This window comes from Carya illinoinensis, chromosome 2 (genome assembly GCF_018687715.1).
Source record: "Carya illinoinensis cultivar Pawnee chromosome 2, C.illinoinensisPawnee_v1, whole genome shotgun sequence".
NCBI lineage: Eukaryota > Viridiplantae > Streptophyta > Magnoliopsida > Fagales > Juglandaceae > Carya > Carya illinoinensis.
The window spans coordinates 22,657,847-22,685,037 of record NC_056753.1 but is presented as its reverse complement, the minus strand read 5'-3'; the positions used below and the strand labels follow the sequence as shown (position 1 = coordinate 22,685,037).

At 36.7% G+C, this 27,191-nt stretch overlaps 1 protein-coding gene across 2 annotated transcripts in view; it reads left to right on the top strand.

Annotated features, from left to right (window-relative positions):
* The first annotated feature begins 23,690 nt into the window (after positions 1–23,690).
* The window catches only part of LOC122300371 (serine/threonine-protein phosphatase 4 regulatory subunit 3A), a 34,800-nt gene continuing 31,299 nt past the window's right edge, over positions 23,691–27,191 (top strand). Inside the window, exon 1 of one of the 2 annotated variants that reach the window (XM_043110975.1) lies at positions 23,691–24,039. In XM_043110975.1, coding sequence (XP_042966909.1) covers positions 23,995–24,039 — 45 coding nt within the window. In that variant the 5' untranslated portion in view covers positions 23,691–23,994. The remainder of the gene's footprint in view (positions 24,040–27,191) is intronic. The other variant, XM_043110974.1, reaches the window with a different exon arrangement.

Below are 27,191 nucleotides of genomic sequence, written 5' to 3'. Positions count from 1 at the left end.
AATATTACAATGTTTACAGATATGTGAATATAATTATTTACACACATATAGAATATTGTTGGTCAACATGGTTAATTTCATCATAGCAATAATGCTTTACCTACAAAAAGATTCTACAAATTAGAAAACTTATATATTACATGATGTTTGGTTCAACAATAGTGGCTTTAATGGGTTTAATAGGTGTTTTCTAGTATACATCCTACCTATTTGCATGCACCATTTGCCTTTTTAATATTTTTTTAATATTAAACATGGTGTATAAAAGTTCAGAATGGTGTGGTCAACATGGAAGAAGGCTGATCTCCACATATTTTTAGATTTGATTTATAGAAGTAGTTTTGTCAAAAGCATTTAGCAGTCCATATTATGCTCAGTGAAGAAGCATCACAGTAGAGAGCATGATGTAATTTCTTGGGGAGAGACTAGAAGTAGTTTTGTCTAAAGCCATTCATGAGAACTATAATCTAAAGGTGTTAACTGGTGCTATATTCTTCATTAATCATACAAAAATTTGACCTCAGATGGAATATTTGTGTTTATATGCCTAGTGAGCTTTTTGAACATTGATCTTTTCAATATTGTTTAACAAAATATAGATCAAATGAGAAATTCCTTTTGAGTCATGTCCATATTCAGAAGAAACTGTCAGAATTTGGGTACCTGCTATTCCTTTTGAGTCATATTTATCCTTCTTGTTGACTGGGATGTAGCATCTGTTGCAAAGGTTTGTTTTTAATTGGAAGCCCTTTCTTACTACCCCCAATGCTACTGTTGTTATGAAAATGATTCCCAAATGAAATATTATGGGGATATTTGTTGTATTGATACCCCTTTTTCCAAATGGACCTAAGATGACATTGGTGGCTATCGTCCCTTTTCATTTTCATTGTGCCATTTAGTCCACATGCTGATTTCTGGTTTTCCTCTGCTTGATGATGTGTCTGCTTATATTTATTTTTTTGATCAGTTCACATGTTAATAAAAAAATAACTTTTGTTCCTTCAGGATGATGAGACAGAGTCTTTGAATGATCAAGTTACGGGGCATGCTGTAGTTGGCAGCTGCCTTAATGAGTCTGGATTAGCTCATAAGAGGCTAAGAACGCCAATTAATAATTTTTAATAATTCAGATGATATATTGATTTTGTTTCAACATTTACATACATGCAGATAATCACAAACCTTTCTGTTGAATACATCTTGTAGATAAGCTTGGACCAACAATAGTTGTTCTAAGACAAGAAATTCATCAGAAACTAAATTCAATTGTGAAGGAATGCATTGACTGCATGAAGCAAACATATTATGTATTGGTGGCTCTATGTAATCCACTTTTGATATGTAATTTCATATATTGTAATTTGTGTTTTGTAATGTATAAATACCAAATAATGAAATATGTAGTGATTGTATTATGTTTTTTTAGATGCATTTAGTTAAAAAGGCAATTAGTTTTATATATGAAAGAATATGCTTTGCAACATTTTTTCTTAAAAAATTTATAATAGAATATAGGCTCTTAGATTTAAAAGAAAAATGCTTCGTGAAAGAAACTAAATAATATAGGTTTTTGTTTTTGTTTTTTTTTTTTAAAAAAGCAACCCAACCCGAGTACAGTCCAGAACCCGGATTCTGGGTTTCAAAAAATTCGAATTCACCCAGGTTCAGCCCAAGTTGTAACCCGTCTATATTGGGCCGAAAACCAGACCGAGTTTGGAATCCGGATTCCGGGCCGGGTATATCCGGATACCCGGTCCGAAACCCGGATGAACAGCGCTAATTATATTATATATTATAATATATCATTATAGTTTATAATATAATTATAATATATATTATAATATACTACAATATATTATCACTATATTATTATATATTATAATATACTATATTATATATACTATATTATATATACTATATAATATATGGAAAAACTGGACCTAACCAACTAGAACTAGTAAAATTAAAAGCATTGGTTAAAGGGTGTAATTGGTGCGACATCAGCTTTTCAAACCTCAAAACCAGTAAATACCGATTCGATTTTAGAATATATTCACAACTGAACCGATTATATCCCCATCTATCTCTGATTAAAATATTAATAAGAGTACCTTCTCGTGACTTTGTATTATCACATGTCAATACTTGATTGGTAGAATCTATAAGTTATATCGGTAATTCAATTAACACTAATATCACATGTTAGCCAATCAAAAATTAAAACGTGGATTCAATATCACATGTTAATTTCTTATTTATTTTCTAATATTAATGTTGCGAAAGCTTTTAAAATTGTGGTTTCTTTTTGTAAAAACTAGAATATCTAGCTACTGATTTTGTATTTAACCTTTTAAAAAAAAAAAATTATCAATGATGGGATGCAAACTATTCCTTTACACCCTTTAATAAACGTGTCCTTGAGTATTTAAACAGCCTTTAGACAGATTATTTCGACTTTTAAAGTTGAACACTTTCATCCTCGTACTGTTGTGTTTGATTATTAGAATAAGTTTAATTTATTTCAAATCAGTTATTAATAAGATTCACTATTTTTTTAACTTTTTATAAAAAGTTAAATTTATAACAACATATTTCACACACGAGTTTTGCTACGTACAAGTAAAGTCGCGTACTAATTTACATACTAATACTGATTCTTTCACATTCAAAATTTAAATTAACATTGTTTTTAATAAAATATACTTTTTGACTAATTAAATTAAATTGATGTACATATTAATACGCAATTGTGCTTGTAACTAGATTTTTCAGTCACACATTTAAACATATATCTCAATCTATTTACATTCAAATACATTTAAATAAAACCTATAAAATATTACTATTTACAAATCAACTCAAATCATCTAAGATCCTCATCCAAACGTAGAACATCATGTGGCTTGTAAGTCATGCCATAACAAATAGAAACACGCAACGTGTCACAATAATAAAATTGTAAAATTTTAAAATTATAAATAATGAAAATTTAAGAAATTTATTAAAAGAAAATAAAAATAGTGAAGGGAGGTCCTGTAACAGCCCGCTAGAAATTCAATTGTGAAATTTCTATTAACTTTAGGAACCTCGTGAAAACCCCATAAGTTTTCACGAATCCATTAATCGTATAGGTTTTTGTCTAACTACATAGTTAGTGTTATTATTTACTATGGTATCAGAAGTGTGTTTTTGATTATTGGAGATAGTTAGAAGTGTCAAAATGTATTATGGTTTGTGCCATTAGACTCGGAGGGTTATTTAAAATCTTATGGCGCAATAACATTTTTTCATATTTTCGGGCAAAACGTCTGTTCAAAACTGTAGATATTATTGGATAAAAAGAAATATCTTGAGGTAATTTTCATGAATATTATTGGGTAAAAATATTTTGAGTTGATTTTTATAGATATTATTAGATAAAAATATCTTAAGTTGATTTTTTGTAGATACTATTGGATAGAATATTATGAGATAATCTTTTATAGATATTTTGGGTAGGAGAAAACTACACTCAACTCTCAACTCCAGCCTCATCTCTTCCATATCTCATCCATAAGTATCTCCAGCCACCTCCCCACGAAATTATCTTCATTTACACTTTCCATTGAAAGAATATCAAACACTCTCTCTCGGACAGCTTTTAGGAGGTCTTTTGCACACCCATTTCGAAGTTTTTGTAAGTGTTTTATCATAAAGTATTCTTCATATAAGTTGTTCCTTTTTGAGTCTAGTTTACATAGATATCTTATTTGCCCCATTTGAAGATCATTTGGTTAGTAAAATATTGTGTAAACTATAGAAAGGTTATTCTGGAAGATAAACTGGAGAATATGTTATAGTTTGGAGTTTTTGACCAAACTAATGGATAGATATTGGTCTAAAATTTTTATGGAGTATTGTTAACATGTATATGTGACTATTGGTTGAGGATTTTTGTATGATTAAAGGTTTTGATGAAAGATTTTCTTAGATTTAGAAACTTGGAAACTGGAAGAAGAAAAACAGTTTCTGTTTTAAGAAAGTTTAACTCTTTGGTGGTCTAAACCTATTCTAATGACTTTAATAATTTTATTGGAGGATCCTAAGTATCTTATATACATGTTATATTATTATTTTGAATATATTTGATATTAGTTTTAAAGATATGAAATTATATGCAAAGAGATATTCAAATAAGCCAAAGTGTGGATATTCTTGGCTAAATTTATGTTTTGGTTAATTTCTAACCATGTGATCTTGAATTAGAAGCTTATATATGTTTTAGGACATCTTTTTAAACCATGTGATGGTTTGGTTTGAAGATCATATATTTATAAGTCATAGATCAAGAGATTTATCAAAACTAGTTGAGGAAAAAGTTTCTGTTTTTGGACTAAGTGTAAAACCAAAAACTCCAAATGTTATTTTGTGATTTTGGTGACTTTAGTTTGATGATTTAAAGCATGGTTGATGTTAGGATGATATTATGAATATGTTAGAAGTAAGATTTGATTTTTGAAATTCTTGGAGATGTTTTGATTTAAGGTCAAAACTTGTGATTCAAATGCTTGGATCTTTTTACAAAAAAGTTTGGTGTTAATTATTAGTTTTTTTCTAAATGGATGTTTTAAGTATGGTTTTGAATTTAGAATTGGAAGATGTTTGTTGCAAAATTTTGGTTTAAGCATGAGTTTTGAAGTTGGAAGGAATTGCAACAAAAATCAAGGGAAATGGCCTATGGATGTTTCGGCCATAGTGTGTTTTCCATAGTTGTATTTTGTTTTAAATTTTTCTGAGTTGATATTTAAGTTTAGGACAAAATTTACATGAGAAATGTAAATTTTGGAAACTTTTGGAGTTAGTATGCAAAATCCTTAAGTTATGGGTAAAACGGTCATTTTCCCACATGTAGAGAGTAAAATGAAAATTTTATTCTTTAAGTTAGTATTTTTCCATATTTCAAATTATTAGTGATTTAGTTCTAACTTTTAGAATCACTAATTACAGTTCCTCGTGGTCGCACTTGAAGTTTTATAAGAAACGCGGAGATCGAGGTAAGTTAGCTTTTAACTTACTAGCAGTCTACTGTGTATGTGTGCTAAGTAAAGGAACTACAGTGTATGTATGTATGTTATCATATATGTCATGCCATGCCAAGTTATCACGTAATTATCTATTATACAGAATTTATTCTATCATCAATTTTTATCTGTTACATGATATATTCTGTCATGTATTACTGTACATTACAAGTATGTCATGTTAAATATGTTGTCTATTATATGTTATGCCATGTTACAAAATATTTCTATCTCAAGTTGGTCATGTATTTCAAGTTATGCTCAAATCACGTTATGTTACGTCAGGGCTCCAGTCCTTTCGTTTTCCAGTCACGTTTCATCTTGAGTATATTAAGTTTGTGTAGAATACATGGGGCCACAACAACTGTGGAGTATGTATTTACACGTAGAATACATGGGGCCACAACAACTGTGGAGTATGTATTTACACATAGAATACATGGGGCCACAACAACTGTGGAGTATGTATTTTTCATGTTAAGTCAAGTTTGTGTAGAATACATGGGGTCACAACAACTGTGGAGTGTGTATTTACACGTAGAATACATGGGGCCACAACAACTGTGGAGTATGTATTTTTCATGTTAAGTCAAGTTTCAGATCAAGTTAATGTTAAGTCAAGTTCAGTTCATGTTTCAATTTAAGTTATGTCAATTATGCTATGTTGTACGCCAAGTTATGCTTTAATTACTTATGAATTTGATTATGCATTTATACTTTTACTGTCATCCATGCATCATTAGCTTGTGTGGAAGTTTTTTGTTAACTTACTGAGATTTGTAATCAAATCTCACTTTGGTAGTCCCAACTACCATTCCCCCCGAATGCTACATCTTGTTACAGGATCTGAAAGAGAATTAGGAGCTGATCAACTAGACACAGTTGACTAAGCGACGGTGCGACGTCAATGTTAATATAGTAGTTAACGTTAATTACTACTTGTACAATGGAGTTGCATCTTTAGTACTTTTTGGATCATAACCATTTTGGACTAATGTTGTGATCTATTCAATGGGTCTTTATGTATGAAGTATGTTTTAAGCATTTGGGATATTTCCAATTTGGTGCATAGTATTGCTAAAGAAAAAAATTATCCGCTGCGAATATTGCATAATGTTAAATGCATGTTAGGAACATTGCATCTTATATGTCATGAACGGGGGCAGGTAACCTTGTGTTGCATGTCTCGACGCTTCAAATGTCCATCCGATCCCAAACGGAATTTGGGGGCGTCACAGGTCCCTCCCGATCAAACAAAAGGGATGGCCTAGAGATTATGGAGGTAATCCGACTACTTCCATGATATGACGAGAATACCACGTGGTTGTAATTTAATAATATTGAATAATTACTTTTTTATTGGATGATTAGGAAGAAGTTGGGGTTGGGGTGAGGTACTGTGATATAATAATGTCTTGTATTTTTCAAATTCTTTGACTTATATTATGCCAACTTGTTTATAAGGACTTAGATTGTGACTCATAGTACCTTAAGTAATTAAATTATGTAAAATGCTAAATGTAGCCGGCTGGGAACCGTTGTGTAATCGCCGCCAATCATAAATGAAACGCTACCGTCTCATGCTTTAGTCCAAAACAAATACTATGGAGAAAGGAAAAATGTCTTGAAGTAAATAAGAAAATATCAACGATGCAATATTAGTCAACAGCATGAGAAAAAGCTGTTGTCTTCTGAGCAAAAAAGGCTTGAAACTGCAGAGTCAAAGTGGGTGCCATTTTCAAGGCCTAAAAACTCTCTCTTTCTCTAAACAAAGAGTTTCCATCAAATGAGAAATAGAAGTAACAACTTGGGTTTTGAGTACAGGTGTATTTCAGTCTTCAGATATTGTAGATGCAAAAGTATAGGTTTTTCATCAAAAAAGTTAGGAAAAACAGTGAACGCTAGAAAAAGAGGAGAAAAAAATGTAGAAAATACTATGAAGTGAAGCAGCTCTTCTCTATTACAGATAACAGTCATGACAGCTCACGGACAGCAGCCTAGCTGTTACAAGCTTGATTCTAGGCAAATCTTTGTATTATTATTTTCAGTTATGATTTGGAATTAATTGTAATTATTTGTATTCAAATTCTTTCCTTATTTGAGTTGATGTACTCTGTATAAAAACAGAACTGTATATGAAAATAATGTATTGAATCTTTCATCAATTCTGATTTTCTATATGGTATCAGAGCCAAAGTTCTTAAAAACAAATGTCCTTTTGAAGCTCTCTTTGGAAGATAACCAAATTATTTGAAATTAAGAACGTTTGGCTGTCAATGCTTTCCTTGGTTAAGACCATATAATGCCACCAAACTTCACCCAAGGTCTCGACCATGCTTGTTCATTGGCTACTGCACTTCACAAAGTGCTTATAAATGTCTTGATCTTTAGTCATCAAAAATCTTCCTGTCCAGACATGTTGAATTTGATGAAATCATTTTTCCTTTTCATGGTTCCAACACTCATCAATCTCAATCCAATGTCACACCTACTAATGCAAGCACTCAAGCAAAACTATTGCAACTGGTGCACAAAACCAGAAATACATCAAATATGGCTTTGCCTTTGCAGGATGTTGCTTCTGATGCATCGGCCTTTTCAAATCAGAGTCCTTCTACAGAACCACCTGCACCTTCAAGTGAGCCACCTGCACCAACAAACAACCCCTCACCACCATCATTTGCCTTACCATTGAGAAACCATTCAATGACAACCAGATCAATGAATAACATTTACAAACCAAAACAGCTATACATGGTTACAAAGCATCCTTTACCTCAACCTGTTGAGCCAACATGTATCACGCAGGCCATGAAAGATCCAAAGTGGCGACAAGCAATGTCTAATGAATTCACGGCACTTGTGAAACATGGAACTTGGGAGCTTGTTCCTCAAATAGATGCAACAAATCTGGTTGGCTGCAAATGGGTATTCCGGATTAAAAGAAATCCTGATGAAAGCATTGAGCGCTACAAAGCGCGATTGGTGGCAAAGGGTTTTCATCAACGACCAGGCCTTGATTATACAGAAACTTTTAGTCCTGTCATAAAACCAGTGACTGTTCGTTTAATACTCACTATTGCAATGAGTAGTGGCTGGTCTTTACGACAACTTGACATAAACAATGCCTTTTTACAAGGAACACTACATGAGGATGTCTACATGACTCAACCACAAGGTTTTGTTGATTCTAATTTCCTTCATCATGTCTGCAAGCTGAAGAAGTCCATTTATGGACTAAAACAAGCTTCAAGAGCCTGGTACAAGGAGTTGCAACAATTTCTACTTCAATTGGGTTTCATAAACTCTAGAGCCGATCCATTTTTATATATTCTTTGGCAAAACACATTCACTATATACTTGGTTGTCTATGTAGATGATATTATCATCACAGGAAGTGACTCAGCTGCTGTCAACAAGATGATCAACACATTAGGAGCTAGATTTTCTCTTAAGGATCTTGGTCATCTTCATTACTTCCTTGGTGTGGAAGTCATTCCTTGCAAACAGGGGCGGTTCTTAACCCAGCACAAATATATCCGAGATAGACTCACTAGAACAAGGATGGAAGGTGCTAAAGAAGTGCAAACACCACTTGCTTCCAAAGACAATTTACAAAGTAATGATGGCTCAACTCAGGTTGATGCAACTGAGTATCGAAAAGTCATTGGAGCATTACAATACTTAGCACTTATATGGCCAGATATCGCCTTCCCCGTCAACAAGCTTGCTCAATTCATGCAAAAGCCAAGTACTCTTCACTGGCAAGCTACAAAAAGATTGCTAAGGTACCTCAAACTCACTGTAAATCATGGGATTTTAATTAGAAGAACAGACAAATTAATTTTACAAGGTTACTCTGATGCTGATTGGGGAGGAAATAAAACTGATCGCACATCAACGTCTGCCTATCTCATTTTTCTTGGTTCAACACCTATATCATGGTCCACTCGAAAACAACGTGCAGTTGCAAGATCCTCAACAGAAGCTGAATACAGGGCCTTAGCCACAACAGCATCAGAACTTGTTTGGATCACTTCTCTGTTTAGTGAACTTCATTTTCCAATTCCAAAAGCTCCTACAATTTATTGTGACAACATTGGTGCTAATCAACTCAGCCTCAATCCAGTTTTTCACTCCCGTATGAAACATATAGCAATTGATCTCCATTTTGTTTGGGACTTAGTTGGAAAAGGAATCCTGAATGTCTTGCATGTTAGTACTGAAGACCAACTTGCTGACCTGCTCACCAAGAGTTTATCTCGTCAAAGATTTAATAAGCTATCAACCAAGATTGGTGTTGCCGATGGAACACACCTCTTGAGGGGGCATATTACAGATAACAGTCATGACAACTCACGGACAGCAGCCTAGCTGTTATAAGCTTGATTCTAGGCAAATCTTTGTATTATTATTTTCAGTTATGATTTGGAATTAATTGTAATTATTTGTATTCAAATTCTTTCCTTATTTGAGTTGATGTACTCTGTATAAAAACAGAAACTGTATATGAAAATAATGTATTGAATCTTTCATCAATTCTGATTTTCTATATTCTCTCTCTCTTTAACTCGCCCCCTATCTCTTCCATTGAAAATGCGTTAGCAAAACTATTTTTCTAACAAAACCCATTTCTCATACCACTCGATTTCCCTCTATATTCACACAAAAATTTCGCCAGACCCTTTACATGAAAACCAAGTTGTAAAACCTTTAAATCCAAATTGAACATAAAAAACAACCCCAAAAAATGGACAAATTGTGTGGAACATCTAAAAATTAAAAACCCACATCCAAAGCATCCACCCTGAGTCAGAAACATCATACACGAAGCGCAGTCCATGACCACAAAGCCACGAAGACTCTTTAAAAATCTCTTTGTTTTTTTGCCTGCTCAGTTTCCTACCCACGACAACAAACGATGCAGATTCAACCCACGATGACAAACACAAATGCAGCTTCAGTCCTACTCACTACGACAACCACAAACACAGATTCACTACCCACGACAACGACCACCGGTGCAGGTTCGGCCCTACCGACAATAATGACAACAGATGCTTTTTCTCCTACCCATAACCTCTCTTAGATGCTTTTTCTTCTAAGTATTCTTCCTATTTTTCGTGTATTTGTTGTTTTTTTTTTTTTATAATCAAAGCTGCTACGTACAGTCGTCTCATAGAGTCGCCGCGGAGTCGACGACTGACGTGGCAAGAAAAAAAAATGGAGGCAGAAATAAATAAAATAGCGCTGGATTCCTGCTTCTTGTTGGTACTCTGGTCTGCAACATCATCTTCGTGCTCACAGAAGCTTCGTGGTGATTTGGTCTACCAGTGGATTTCGATCTCCCAGAATCTTTGTGGCGTGGTGGATGCTTTGGTCTGAAGCAAAACTTCCAAATTCCCCCCATCAAGTTCAGATTACTCATCTACCCAAAATTCAAACTCCAAGTTTGCTGAGAAGAAAATAAGAGAAAGTCCAAGTTGCTCAAAGAAAAACAAACCAAAACCTCCCATGATTCGCACCCATTTCCTCTGATCAATCTCTACTCTCTCTCTCTCTCTCTCTCTCTCTCTCTCTCTCTCTCTCTCTCTCTCTCTCTCTTATTTTTATTTTTGAAGGGAAGAAGCAAGATCAATTACCAAATTGAGGTCGACATAAATTATAATCACGCCATGAAAATTCATGAATTCAATAGACCATACAAAATTTAGAATAAAAGGTTCTAATCAAGTCCAGATAAATGTATAAAACTTAAAATGCAGAAAACCTCTCAACAATAGTAGTTCCAAAGGCTGCTTGATGGTATCAAACCAACTATTTCTTCTCTCTTCTTTTCAGCCTCTGCAGCTCTCTTTATTCTTGCACCAACATGTCGCGTGTTTGTCCTCTCAATGCAGAGTTTGTCATATGCCCTGAATGATTTCATCTCTTCAGTAATCTTCACTAGTTCAACAGATGGCTTCTCGTGTACTGTGGGCATGTATGAGCCTTGGACCTCGGTTGCAGTTGCAAGTTCCTTGGGAGCAGAATCACCAGCCTTAAATTTGCGAGCACAACAACCAACCTCACCTTGTATGCTTCAGCCTCTACATCTTCACCTGAAAACTCTATGCTCTCTCTTTATTGCCTTTAAACTTTCTAATTCTTAAAGTGAATGTTTTGAGAAACAAATGCAAGGTTAAACCCAACTCTGCAGCTCTCCCTCCTATCTCACACTCACCTCGTCCAAAACCCATCTTCTCTTACTCCCTCACCATCTACGTCGCGGACTATTTCTCCATCACTATCTCTCTCTTCCCTTCAACCTTCTCTTTCTTCAAAACTCGATCTAGCTCCAAATCTATATACTTGGCCCGAAGTCATTGCTAGAGGATCAAGCTCTACTGGGACTTCACCCGGGCTGAGTTCGCGTGGAACTCTGCCGAGCCCGAGTCTTGCTTCTTGAAGACGAAGGCCGTAGAGTCATTTCTCACTTTCTGGTTTTTGAAGGGAGCTGGTCGGGGAGAGAACGATTCGAAGGGAGGAAAAAGGGGGGGCAACCTTGAGGGAGGGAGCTGATCTTCAAGGGATGGAGGTAGGGGAGAATGGGGAGGGAAATGGAAGAAATCGATTTTGAGGAGGGAGGGTGAAATCGAAACAAATGGAGGTGGGGGAGAATGGGCAGTTTTCGAGAGAGGAGCAAAGAGGAACAGAACAAGGGAGAAATGGGAAATGGATTCTACGAAGATGAAAACAAAACGGTGTGTATAATATTTTTGCCACGTCAGTGCGCCGTTTGCAGCAGGCGACTGTAAGTAGAGTTTTTCTTTTATAATATATTGGTTAACGTGGCATAACCGATTCCCCCACGGTTCCCCACCTTGGTTGTATGCACAATAACTGTTAAATTATATTTCTTAAAAATATAATAATTAAATTATGAGTAATACAATGTATAGTCGTGGAGTGCGCAAGTTCTGTACAATTGCTTAGAAAAAGAGTGAAATTTATTATTAAAAAATTAATTTTTTTTTATGTATATTTTGTATTTATTTACTTTTTTTAAAATGATCGTGCAGCGCTTGCACAGTCATAACTACAACTATAATTTCTTTTAAATTATAAGGGGCCATCATTTTTCTGGCCCAAAAGGTACACTGAATATTGGGTAATTGTCTTATTTTTAGAGCAATTGGGTCACTGTATATGGTTCGCTAATATGAGCTCAGCTATACCCTCCTACTGGGCTTATTAACATTGGAGCTCTTTGAACCTGAGGCCCAAAAACATGAAACTCGAGACGGCATTTCTGTCATTTTATAAACAGAACTGCTACATACCCCCGGGGAATAACCCTGCCGCAGCCCCGGGGCTGACGTGACAATTAAAATATTAATAAAAAAATAATAATTAAAAAAAAAAAACAAAACCGGAAGTTTCTCAACTTCTCACTGCCTCTATCTCTCCAGCCATACGATTTCTCTGCTCCTCATCTCCTCAAGCAAATTTCGGACATATGAGAAAGGGGATCACTCAGATTCATTTATTTTCCTACACTTTCTCGAAAAACAAACATATATTTTCCAAGTTTTTCAATTCTTTCCTGATGGAGAATACATTCGTTTCCCCACTGTTTCTCACATATTTGATTGTCACTCGATATTTCCTTACGGCCATGTCCAACGAGCTCTGCAAAAGCATCAATTTTGATGAGGACGTTGCCTATGCTTTTGCAGTCCAGGCGGCTATCTTGAGTGGTGCATGTAAAGAGAAGGTGTAGGGGAGATTAAGGACTTGGGCAATCTTTGGTTTTAAATCTCATACGGCTTACATAGCTATTACTTACTTTGATCAGTTTCTTTCAAAGCGAGTCTTTCAAGGAAATGTTTGGGTCAAAGTAATTTTTTAGGATTGAACGTTGATTCTTCACTTCCATGTTTCCTTTGCCCCAAAACCGAAACCAACCAACTACAACGGCCAACCAAGTAATCGGTACAACCTTCGAAGCTACAGAAGCAAAATCAGGAACATGTTTTGGATTCTCAGAGGCAACACAAACAGAACCAAAACCATGTTACCAAAAATTTTTTAAAACGAAATTTGAAGAAATGTGTAAAGAATGTCAAACTAGGAGAACAACAGGAAGGGAAAAAGAAAAGGCACTCCTTGAAGAACCGAATCACAGTGGACCTCTCATAGTGACCGTAGACCTCTCTCTCACCAACGACAACAACCGCGACTCATATATCTACTAGCCATAGATGTGCAGGCTGAAGCGACTGTCTGGCAGGGGCATGGCCCCGACGGCTTGGAGGTTTGGAGGAGAGGGAGAACGACGGGGATGGAGCTTCGCGAGTTTCATGGAGAAGAGAGAAGAAGATGGGCTTCGCAGATTTGAGGGATGAGAAAGGGGAATTTGAAGGAGAGAGAGAGAGGGAGAAGTGGCCGATTAGGGTTAAAAGAGAAGAGATGGGGAGAAGAGAGGGAGAAGTGGCCGATTAGGGTTACGGGGCTCGAGGGAGGCAGATGATAGAAGAGAGAGATGAGGGAAGACGGGGATGATGCCAACATTGAATGCCAGAGAGGAGAGAGATTTAGCCAAAATCAAAACGACACTGTTTTGATTATTATGCCACGTAGGCCACGAGGCCGCTGCGGGGTTACTCCCCGGGGGCATACAGACTTTTCCTTTTATAAACCTTGCAACTTGCCACCCTCTCATAAGTAGAAAGTAAAAAGAATGTAAAAAGTAGTTACTTGAAGCTGCTTCACAGTTTTTAGACAGCAATGATAGTGATTACACAATGGTAGGCTCCTCCTAACCCACTACTTTAACACTTCCTCACTTTATCAAGATTCATAGGATCACTATGAAGGGATGAACCTATAAAAAAGGAATGAAAAACAAAAGAAGAAGAAGATAAATTCTAAAATAGTACAAGCAACAAGATATTGTTTATGAAAAAACCATCACCTTGTGACAAGTACTGGTGCTAGAAGATGATTAATCTCACCAACCTTTCAACGCCAGAAGAGGATTATTCAAAGAAAAAAGAAGCTCACAAGCCTAAAATGATTGCTAAAAGACAAATGTAGTCCACCATGATTTTCCAACAGCCTAACCAAAGTTGAAATTAACTAATGTATACTCAAATCCTCTACCTTAAAAGGAAGCAAGTTCAATAAAGGAAGCATTATCTAATTTTTTTCTCCCTAGTATTCTAGCATTGTAATCCCATTCAGAATAAGCTCCACCATTCTTAGATAATAATATAACTTGAAAGTAGGCAAAGTAAAGCAAGGCAAGTTGAATATTAAGAACTTGAAAATATTTATTGAAAATGGATAACTTGTACAAGAGTTATGAACATAGCCATTGAAGATACAAGATTGTAAGAACAACAAAGATTATTCTGTATGGAACTACAAGGTTATAATACTAGGGAGAGAAAATTAGGCTAGTCTTCCTTGATTGAACTTGCTTCCTTTTATAGGTAAAGGATATGGACTGACGTTAGTTAATTTCGACTATGGCTAACTATCGACAAACTATGGGAAACCTTTCTTTGTGTTTTAGAAATCATTTTGGGAGAGTTAACTTCTTTTGTCTTTTAGTAGTCATCTTTTGGCACTGAAAGCTACCACGCCCCAGGAATGCCGAGAATCAACAAAAGTTTTACCGTTTAAAAGTATAAAATGTGTAAGTTGTATTACCATGACCAACAATGTAAACTCTATTAATGAAAGTATGGTTTTCCAGGAATGAATTATGTCTCGCCTTGAAACACCCTGTCCAGCTATATCTCGACTCCCTTCTCCAGGAACTTAATCTCCATCGTCTCTAAACTTACCTCCCCGTGGGGTCCAAAGGGATGGGTTACTCCCTGAGGCTACTTTATCCATCCTGTAGTTGAGAGCGGGTCCAACCCCTGACATTTACCTTTCTCATGGGCATTTACAGGCGGGAACGGGTCCAATTTTAAAACTGCTTTATCCCTGCCATGATGGAGAGTAGGTTCAGCCTCTTAGCTACCCAACAACTTACCCCGATCTTCGCTATGGTGACAAGCAGGATCAACATCTGCCTATCTAACACTTACCTTCCCTATGATGTCAATGAGTGGGGGTGGGTTCAGTCTCAAATTACCCTACTTACCTTCCCGTGAGAAACTAAAGGGAAAGCCCAACCAAGAGCAACTTCTACCCCTCATGGAGGAGAGTGACTTACCTCGACCCTCAACATGGTGAAGAGCGGACTAGCTCCTCAGCTGTCCGACAACTTACCTATCTGGGGAACTAAAGAGGCAGGTTACCCTAGGGCTTCCCAACTTACCTCGACCCTCAACATGGTGAAGATTGCGGGTCCATTACCTCAATTGCTTGACTTTAAATCTCAAGGGGTGTTTCCTCTTGCGAAGAGGCGGCAACAAAGTAAGCACCTCTAACTTTCATCACACCTCACCAAAACGACCCAAGTTTGCAAACTCCACAGTTATATTACAATTAAGTGTTATTTGTGTTGATTCTTTCATATAGCTGCCCCCCAACAAAAAAAATGGAACTTGCAGAATAGAGGCAAGCCCATGGTCAGATATAGACCCTCAATCATTCAGACCATTAGCTTAGGCCCAGTCTTGCCGCCTAGTGAATGCGAGTAGTGTTGCCTATGCTAACCAAGTTCATTCAACTCCTTTCACCTATTACACTCCTCGAAAAACCAAAAAAAGAAAGGAAAAAAAAAAAAGAAGATGAAGAGAGAGAGAACGCAAAGAAAGAAAAAAGAGCACAAGAAGGTAAAATAATACTCATGAATTTATCAACATTGTTGCAAAAGTTTGCATACAAATGAAGAAAAGAAAAACATAGATACAAAAGAAAAAGATGCAAGACAATTGGGGTTCAGCTAGAGGGGTTGTCTAAGAAGGCACTTGGGATCATTTCCTATTGAGGCACCTCACTTCAACACTGCTAAGTTCGGAGGAAGGTCCTTCACCTTTAGGGACCTCAAGTCACTATGAGGGTTAACGAGCACATGATCTCACATTCTCTCCAAGCCTTTCAGACAATTGTAAGACCAAGCATCATCATGAACCAAACAGATGTGTGACAACTCCACATGCAATTGAGAGATGACGGCCTCAATGTGATCCAAGTGGGAGTGTAGGTTCGTGATAGTTGCTTCAACGTGATCCAAGGGCTTCCTATAACTCCTCTTTTCTCTCTCTATTAACGTGGTGCAAGGTCAATTGTGCCAATTATCAGAGTGACTAATCCTCACCTTCCAACCCCTCTTAGTCACCCATAATGAAGGCCGACAACCACTCCACTCCCTGCCATGAAAGTTTTCAAGTCAGCATCAAAAGAAAATATGCCAAGAAGACTTAAAGAGGAATGCGACAAGTTAATAGTCAGCCCTGGAAAAGAACTCTCTGACTTTCTAGACCATCTCCTAGGTAAATTTTAAACAGGCTTTATCCACGTCCGACCTCGGGGCAGTGTAATTTCTTCCTTCTGTGGAAGTCATAACCAAAGTGTCATTTCCACCTAGTGCTTCAGCACCCCCCAGGACTCCATCAAGGATGGACCTCCCCTACCTTCACCTTCATCTTCCGTGTAACGCTCAGGATCCTTTCCAACCACTTGGTTAGTTGGAACAATCAGAGTCTCACCAGTTGTCAATGCATCAATATCAGGTTCGAGGAAAGTCGTCTTGATCCCCTCGACCCTTCCATCACCACCTTGGCATCGGCTCCTGTCGACATTAAGACTGAGATGGTGTCAGTGAAGAACAATGAGGCCCTAGTGTTGGCCAAACCAATCGAAACTTCGTTGTCCCCCACTAACGCCACTGCAACCTTGGCCTCGACTTTTGCCAATACAAAGGTCTAGATGGTGCAAATGAAGGCCAATGAAGCCCTAATGTTGGTGACAACAATCAAAGCTTTATTGACCTCAACTAGCACCATTGCGGCCTCATCTTCGAACATATCAACCAAAATCCCGACAACCCATGACATCGCTTTTGCCATTTCCATCCCTGGACACAACTTTGTCACCTCCACCCCTCTCATACACGGTTTTGGTCGAGATAACCTCGACTTCGGGAGAATAAGCAATGAGAGATTCTAGGATGGAAATCCGATCAAGAGAATCCTTGCCCCTAGCAGGATGCTCCTGAGTCGTTGGCGAGGGAACCATCTCGATATCTATTTTAGGAGACGAGATCACTATCCGGGTAGGGTAGGAGGGTCCAAAAGGACTTTATAAAACCATAGGGAGAGCAACTCCTTCCCAGGGAGAGGTTCTCGATCCCCCCATGTTGTCCAGCTGGGTTGGAGAAGGAACCTCTGAAAGAACTGGAAAGGACCCCTCGGGCTAAGGAACATCAACCGTTAAGGGGTTGGCCCAAACTTGCTGAAGGGCCTTAGCCTCACACGCATTGCACGGTGAAGAAGAAGAAGAAGACGCGACTTTGAGATACAGGGAGGGTTTCCCACCCCTCTCCGAGGATGGCTTTGGACACCAAACAAGCACATGAACAAAAGACTATCTAGGGGGAGGCAGAGGTGCTGAGTCAGAGCTGTTGTGGGTGAGAATGTCCCTCTTGGGTTTTTTTCCCTTTCCTTACCATTGAAGGGCTATGGGAATGCCTGCGAACCTAGGGAACAACTGGTTGCATGGGTCTCATCCTTTGCCTAACAAGAAAAAGAAATGTTGGTTCCACCCTTTCACCTGATTTTACTGCGGCCCTAGACAAGCCAATGTATGGATGGAACCAAAAGCTGCATGTGTTTCTGTTTTGTTTCAAGAGGTTTTGGATGAGGAGAAACTCACGCAGTGAGGTCAGGGTATTTTGAACCTACCTCCTCCACCATCCACCACTAGATGATGTGACAGGACACCAAGATCTTCCATGCATTTGGATGGAGTTGTGCTATTGCCAAGTGAAGGTAGTCTAGCATGTCACAAACCGAACGGCAGAAAGGCAGCCGAGGCGACTAGAGAACATGCTGGGGTACAAGGCCACCTTCGAGCCATAGCCTTCAGTCCATTGCTCTTTCTTGGGGTGTTGACACCACAAGCTCCACAATGCTAGGCAACTTTTAAGTTGATTTCAGGGACTTCAACTCACTGGAGTTACCACCGACCGCCAAGAAAACCTATTGAACCGTTGTGACTCGATACGAGCCTCAGAATGTTCTAAAACCCTGGGAGCTAGTGAGGAACTGGAGGGATTGACATAGTTAGAGCTCTTGGGAGCAGTTCAGTAAGAGTTTTTCGGAGCCATAAGAATATGAAGATGGAGGTAGGAGAGTCAAGAAACACGCAAAAGAGGGGAAGAAAGGGAAGCATGAAAGCACGAGGGATTCGGAGAAGGAAGACAATGACAAAAAGTGCAGATAAGCTCCAAATGACGAAAGGTTTGGGGTTTAAATAAACCCCGGCAACGGTTGGGATCCTAGATCATGAGAACACACACCCTGCGAGACTAGTAGACGAGCAAAAATCCCACAACATGTACTGTATGATGTGACGTGGGAGAGAGAGAGAGAGAGAGCCGCCTAACACCATCAATGCTAGGGAATTTGAACAGACGCAATCAAGAGCCAAATCAGGAGAGGAACAACCGCCTGACACCGTTAATGATAGAGAAACTGGATGGGTGCAATTAAGTACAAACAATCTAGGGCATGCAACCAAAGCCACGAAGAGTAGTAACCGCCCATTTTGAAAGCCCGAAAGTTCAATGGACACAACCACATAAAGGTAAGAACAAGAAGACAAGGGTAAGAATAAATTCTCACTAGACCAATCCGATAGGAATTGATAGGGTAACTATAAGGAGATTTTTCCTCTCTTATACTCGTGTGACAAGCCCATGAGAGACCTCGAGGGGCCTAATCCGGCCCAACAACCCTTCTCTAAAGTAGTCATTGGGTCCCTATAGGGTACTTGACCTGTAAACTAAACCAAACCGTGAAGCAACCACCATGCGGGAATGAAAAAGGGTAAGGACCGATGGGATTCGCTGCCCTGACATCCCCTAATGACACCTAGCACTAGAGAACCTGTATGGACAGGCGGGTGAGAGATGTGGAGCACCCTTAATCTCATGATAGTAGGTATGGAGAGCCTTAACGATGATTACCTGCAAGTTATAGGTTTGGGTAGTGAGAAATGTTGAGAATAATTGTGAAAAGTAATAATAAATTAATGAATAGTAGTAAAAAATATGTGAAAAGTAATGAATAGTAGTAAAAAGTAGGCGAAAAGTAATAATAAAATAATGAATAATAGTGACATATTTTGAGAATACCTCAGGTACTCTTAATACTCAAACGTATTTGAAAGCTACGCCGCATTAATGGCACCACTACTCCGACTCCACGTCACATTAATGGCGCCACCTCAGAAGATATGACGTATTAAAGGATTCTAACCAAACAATAGTCGAAGTGACATGAGCCCCCTAAGGCAAGGTACAAAATGTCCCCTTAGAAACCTCATATAAATATCGTCCCTAGGTACTAAGAACTCTCTCTAGGCTCTTGTACAAACTACTAAGGAAATATACTAACTTAAGCAATGAAGGCTCTCGAACACCAAGTCCCCACCTCTCTCCTAATTTTTTCTATTTTTTAGAGTGTATAGGTATAAAGATTCAAACCCGAGTTGCAGGAATCCAGTTTAAAGGTATACGAAACATGATGTTAACAGTAAAATTTTATTTTTAAAATTTAAAATTTATTTTTTAAATTAAATTATGTTAATATATAGACACTTTAATAGATGTGTTATCCACACCGTCTCATGAATATATTTTTTCTTTAGAATATATCCGAATTTGTCTCCAAATGAGATTGGTTATCATATGAATTATGCTATTTATGAGTTGACATGTAAACATATTATTTATTGTGAAATTTATTATATTTGTAAAAATAAAAAATATTTAAATATTAATTGATGTCATAACTTTAATCAAAACAATATATTATTCTATTAATAAACAAAATTATAAATATATTTTTTTATATCTTATTTAATTTATATACAATACACATTTGTTTGTCAGAGTAAGTCACTATTAAGGTAGTAGCCTAGTTGATACAAGGTGATGACATAAATTGAAATCATTTGTAATAATAAAGTCTAACTTTTGAATCATGTGATGAGCTTTAAATTAACTGAATATTTTAAAAGTGATATAGTGACAAACTCACCCAACTAAATAGGAAAAATATAGTTGCAAATATAATTATGTACTAATCTGTATATTAATATGATGTGATTAATCAAAAAGTAGATTTTATTAAAAATAGTGTTAATTTAAATTTTAAGTATAAATAAATCAATACTGATACACAGATTAGTACGCAACTGTACTTGTATATAGTAAAACTCAATTAAATATTCTACAAAAAAAAATAGCTCAAAAAATAGCTCATACGATCGTGCTGCTACTCTCCTAGCCCTTTTGCTTTAAAAATAAAAAAAGGTCGGGAGTAAGCATGTAACCTGTGTAGCAGCAATCTGATTTGTCCGGTGTACCTTGTTCTTGTACTTAAATTGATTTCGACCAGTATTTAAAAGTGGCAGAGAATCTTTAAAGGGTACAAGTAAATGAAAACCGTTAGCGAAAGTACCAAAAAAACTTCATCCCAAGTATTATATATATATATATATACACGAGTAATACTACATACAGTCATTTTTGTGTATTTTTTACGCACTCCACTGATATGATTGGCTGGATTAATTTTTTTTTAATATCCAATCAATCATATCACTGAAGTGCACAAAAGAGTGCATAAAAATAACTACACTTAAAATTTTTGTATATATATATATATATATAACGTATCATGCTTGTTATAAGAATATAATTTCTTAACTCCTAGATATGGCTTAGTAAAACATCATTATTTTTATGCATTCTTATGTTAGTCTTTGACCATTTTGGCGACAACATATTCTTTGTAACAATCATATACAAAAACGTAAGGTGTCATATTATTTCCGACCACCCGTATCCTCATTTCTTCATAAAACTGTCAAAATTTTGTAAAGCACCATATGCAAATTTGTTTACCAGATTTTTATATCATTACTATTTATTTTTAATCGTATTGGTTGACGTGTTATATTTTAAAAGAAAATATTATTCATGAAAGAGAAGTGTCAGGACTATACACAAATCTTATACAATAAAGTTTAAATATTGATATGGTTTATTATAATATACTATATTTACTTTACAATAAGAAAAACTTTTAAAAATTGATGGATCACATTAAACTAGGTCAGTATATAAATTTTCTAAAGTAGAATTTTGTGAATAATAGTTAAATTATTGAGTGAATATATTTTATTGGATTTTAGAAAAGGATAACAAAAATTCGAATAAAAATATTATAAAATTAAATAATTATTTGAATATTATTTTTGGTTTGAAGTTTGTAAAAATTATATTAATTTTTGTGTTTTGTTTTGAAATTTATAAAAGTATTAATTTTTATGTGTAAATAATAATTTAGTTAATGATTAGATAAAAAAATTTATCTTCGAACCAGATTAGGTGCTTTTTGACGTTTTACACCCCCAATGAGAGGGTGACAAATTATCAATCCATTATACTTATTGTTGGTATGCTTATATGTTACAATTGCTATTTTGCCTTCCTGTGAGTTACTTACCCCCCCCCCCCCCCTTCTCTGTGATCGAGTTCACCTTTTCAAGCCATCTCGCTCCGTTTGTTCCAACATTTTTATCCTCATTCTCAATTTCATTATCCTCACTTTCCAACAGTTATTGAAGTGTATGCCTCTTAAATTCTTGCAATCTGTCTATCTACCTATTTGTTCTCTTCCTTGGTGACCAACATTCCGTAGTAATGCTAACAAAACAACTACAATAAATGTAACCTAAAAGAAGTTGAAGGAGACTTATATCTTAACTGCAAAACATATAATTCCTTTATTCTTGATGCTGCGATACCATTGAATATAACAATAGTAAATGCCTTGCTGCTTCGAAGAACTCTAGTAAAAAAAGAGATTTGAGTAGAAAAAGAGGATATGAAAAGAACTAAGAATAAGGTTCAAATAGGTGTGGACATGGGTAAATCACAATGGTGAAGAAATGGAAATAGAAGGAGAAGTGGTGAGAAACAAAGGGTTGAAATTACTCGAGTTTGAAGATATGTGAGACATACATGGAATTGAAAGAGTTGGTAAAGGCTTAATAGGAGAGAGAGAGAGAGAGAGAGAGAGAGAGGAGAGAGAGAGAGAGAGAGAGAGAGAGAGAGAGAGAGAGAGAGAGAGAGAGAGAGAGAGAGAGGGGCAAAGGGACATACCGAACTGAGTGAAATGTGAGATATTTTCGTATTTAGCTTCTACTGTAAATTTATTATGCAAAACATGTGTCACCCTTCTATTGGAAGGTGTAAATCTTATAACAATTTTGCTATATGCAGTCATTTTTGTATACTCTTTACGTACTCAATTAATGTGACGGAAATCATTATTTATTTTATATTAAAAAAAGTGACGTAGTTAATCACATAAAAGGAATGTACAAAAAATACAAAAAAATGACTACATATAGAGTTTTTGATCCTATAATATCAATGCGTTTGATTTGGAGTGGTTTTTTAGATAAAAAAAATTGAAAACTTAAAATTATTTTATATTTAGATAATATTTAAAAGGGTAGTGCTATCGATCATACCACCTAAGTTTGTTCACTTTGTGTGTCCCTAGTATAAATTACACTTTTTTTTAAAATATATTTGAAACATATCTAACGTTTTTAAAAAAAAAAATAGTTATATACTAATAATCACTTTCTTTATTATTAAATAAAAAAATTATAAAATAAAATAAAATATATAAACAAATTAAAAAAACAAACATAAAATATAATGGATGCGGCTACTATGCCGCCTGAATCATTTCGTTGGGCGTGACACCTAGTGGTTTTTTTATTAATTTTTTTAACTATTAAATAAAAAACACATTAATATATTTTAAATTATTTTTTAATAATTAAGTAAAAAAATTACTTAATAGTATACTGTAGCGATACAAGTGGAGCCGATACTAGCTTTTTCCAAATATAATATCATTTTCCTATTTAAAAATGATGTAACGTACAAACATGCATTTAATATTCCCTTATTCTTGCATGCTATCTGCATCCAAACTGGGCAGCCATATCACCAGTGACTGGTTGCCACGTTTCACCTCGGTATCCTGACGACAACTCGTTGCGGTTCTAATTGCTAACGTCATGAGTTCGGTTGTACTGCTTTTGGTGCTACGCCGTGTTAAGTGGGATGCCTGTGGCCCTGATTGGACGGTTTTTCATGGCGCCGTCACGGTTCGGGTGTCCAAAAGATATACACGTGTTGATATTGTTCAAGGGCCAATGAGTGGAATCCGCGTGCGTCTTTCGGGCACAATCGGGTTGAGGGGGACCACCTTCGGACCCCGCGCACTTACTCCCTCGTGATTGGATCGCGAAAAACCAAGGTCAATGGCACCTCTCCCACACTGTAATTCTCCGCGAAAAGCAAGGGCACTACCGAGATTACCCGGTCACTAACATGCGTGCAATTGTTTTCTCTACTTCTCTATTATCGAAGGTCCTGGGTGCAGGCACTTGGAACAGAAAAGAATAAAAAGGAGAGAGAGAGAGAGAGAGAGAGAGGAGAGAGACAGACAGAGACAGAGGTTCACACTGCTACTTTAATGGCGGTTAGGGTTTTTCATTGATCCCCCTCCAAAAGTTAGAATAAACTTTAATCTCCTTCCCACGCTTTCCGTCTCTTCTCTCCTCAAAAGCCCTAATTTGTCCTTTTTGAAGCCTTTCCGTTCCGGTTTCGATTCGGACGATTCAATCCCCCTAATTTTATCTTCAAATTTGAATCGCTGATATAGGAGCTGGTATGGGCGCGCCGGAGAAGTCACAGGTCAATGCCAATTCGATGCAGGTGAGTCTTGCTTTAGTATAATCGAAAGCTCATTACTTTGCCCTAAAATTGAACTCGGCGCAGATGTAATTTCTCATTCCAATTGTCTTTTCTTTTTTAAATTTTGAGTGCATATTTTGGTCTCTCCTAGTCTGTAAATTATAAATTTTGGTATGGTTATTGTTTAATTTTATAGTGATGAGGTCAGAGGAAGTCATAGATTGAGTGCAAATATATATAATTCGATTGGGTTGGATTAGGTTTTATGCTCTAAGTTCCGGTTATTGCGCCAAGTATTGTTATTTGTGTTTTGAGAGGTTTTTGTGCTGGTCCGTTAAATAAAAATGCCAAAATGCATGGCCTGGGGGCTGGGGAAATGTTTCAAAGTAATTTCTTATTGAAGTGTCTGACAAAGTTACAACAGTTGGTTGCTGGGCTTGGGATCAGACATCAACTCGTTTTGTAGTTGAAAGGGATTGGCAGTCATCCCCAAGATTAAATGTATTTTTTTTCATTAGTTGGTTGGAGGGAATTTTTTTTCATAAGTACAGTCTGGTGGACAAGTTTGATCTACAAGATGCTCTCAATGAAACTGAAAGAAAAACAAAAATCCAATGCATTTTGTATATGTAAAGTGGTAAATGAGTGAATTCTCTAGTCTGGTAGCCTTGTGTTGGACTATTTGAGCTCAAAGTTGGGAAGTATATGGTGGTTATGCTTTATAGAAATTTCTAATTCATTTGATACCTGCTGTTAAGCTTAATTCAAATTTCTAAAGCCATTTCTGGTTTAATTTGTTATAAATGAGGATTTTGAAACAAATCTGATTTGATTTCGAGTTTTTTAGCTTCTCTATGGTGTTTGTCGCTATCTAGGCAAGTAAGGGATTTACAAGATTGCTGTAGTGATTTTGTTCGTGCAAACTTTATTGATCCTAGCTAGGCACGGGTTTTACAACCTTTTTCTTTATATTGCCTTCAATTTATTTTCTTTACCCTGCCAATTTTTGCAATGCCCAGCTCATCATGCTACATGACTAGCTGCTTTATTCGTTGACTTTAATAGTTTTATGAAAATGGCCACATTTAAGTATACATGATTTTTTCAACACCACATTAAAGCAGTGGCATATATCTATATCATCCCAACCCTATCTATTGATTTTATCATTGTTAGTGAAGACTTTTAGTTAAGATGCAATATCTATACTTTTTTTAAACTGAACTATGTTTTTTTTTTGATAAGTAAGAAGTAATTGTATTATTTTTTTAATTCATCAAAAAAAAGTAAGAAGTAATGTGAGGACACCAAATTAAGCACTAGAGACTGTTACAAGAAAGTCTTGGAAGCTGAGACCATTTAACTCGAAAGCAATGGCCCACATAACTAAGGACTTCCAAAACAATCTCCTAAATTCCTTCGAGGATCGTTCCTGATCTTCAAAAGATCTCTAATTTCTTTCTCTCCAAATACACCAAAAAATACAAATGGGAACCATCTTCCACACTGCTGCAATCTGTGATGTCCCTGTGATCCCTCTCCAGCTAGCTAGTAGTTCTACCACCCTTCCCGGCATTACCCAAGTTAGTCCCATGCTGCTGAAAAAGTAATTCCATATTTCCTTTGCGAAATCACAATGTAAGAGTAAGTGGTCTACCGTTTCCCCACTATTTATGCACATACAACACCAGTCCATCATTATAAGACCCCTCCTTCTTAGATTATCAATGGTGGGGATCTTCCCTAGGGCTGCTGTCCAAACAAAAAATGCAGCCTTGGGAGGTGCTTTACTCTTCCATATGTTCTTCCACAGAAACTTGGGCCTAGTTTGAGCTGAAAGTGTCATAGAAAGTGTGTACCGAGAATTTCCTATTCTTAGAAGGTCTCCATTCCATCTTGTCTTCAGCTGGAACCCCAATAGATATGTTATACAGCAGGTTGAAGAACTCCCCCATCACACTCACTTCCCAATCTTGAGCTTCTCTATTCCATGAAGGTCTCCATTCCATCTTGTCTTCAGCTGGAACCCCAATATATATGTTATACAGTAGGTTGAAGAACTCCCCCAGCACACTCACTTCCCAATCTCCATTACATACCTGAGAACCATGACTAATTGTCCTCACATCAGCCACCATAACTTCCTTAACTAGTGCAATTCTGAAAATATTAGGATAAGCATCCTTAAGAGCCATATCTCCCACCCACACATCATCCCAAAAGCTAATTCTGTTGCCTTCCCCCAAACACAGCCTAATGTTACTCGAATACTCCCCCCACCCTTGCCTTATATACTTCCACAACCCAACCCCATAAGCCCCTTTCCCCTCTTTAGAGCACCAACCCCCCCTTACACTCCCATTCTTCGCATCAATCACAGTAGTGTATCATCTGCAAACAAGAGATGAGAAATAGTGGTGGAGCTATGGTTTGCAACCCCCACTGAAAAACCTGAAAAAAACCGCCCTCTATAGTAGCCGATATCATTCTACTAAGAGTCTCCATCACCAAAATAGATAAGAGTGGTGATAGTGGATTACCTTGTCGTAGCCCCCGCGAACTATTAAAGAAACCCATAGGATCACCATTTACCAAAACTGACGGGCCGTTGACACACAATGCATCATCCACCCCTACCACCTTTCCCCAAAGCCACATCTTCTCAACAAATAAAACAGAAAGTTCCAGTTGACATGGTCATAGGCCTTCTCCATATCCAATTTACATAAAATGCCCGGTACTCCCGACTTTACCCTACTGTCCAAGCATTCATTAGCTATTAGAACTGAATCCAATATCTGTCTACATCTCACAAATGCATTTTGGGACTTAGAAATAATTTTATCCATAACTGTGCTCATCCTATTGGCAAGAACCTTGGCAATTATCTTGTACATATTGCCCACTAGGCTAATAAGCCTGAAATCTTGTGCCTCTATTGCTCCCACCTTTTTAGGAACAAGTGCACTAAAAGTAGCATTTAAACTTTTCTCAAATTTTCCAAACGAGAAAAATTTAAAAACTTTCTTATTGAGCTCCGTATGCTTTTCCTTATTTTCTCTCCTTACACTTTTTCTCTTGGCTGGTGATGGTGTTATTGAGAGGTTGAGTGAGTGATTATGGCAAGCATAAGAAGGGACACGAGCATGGTATATGCTGTTACTATTGATTTA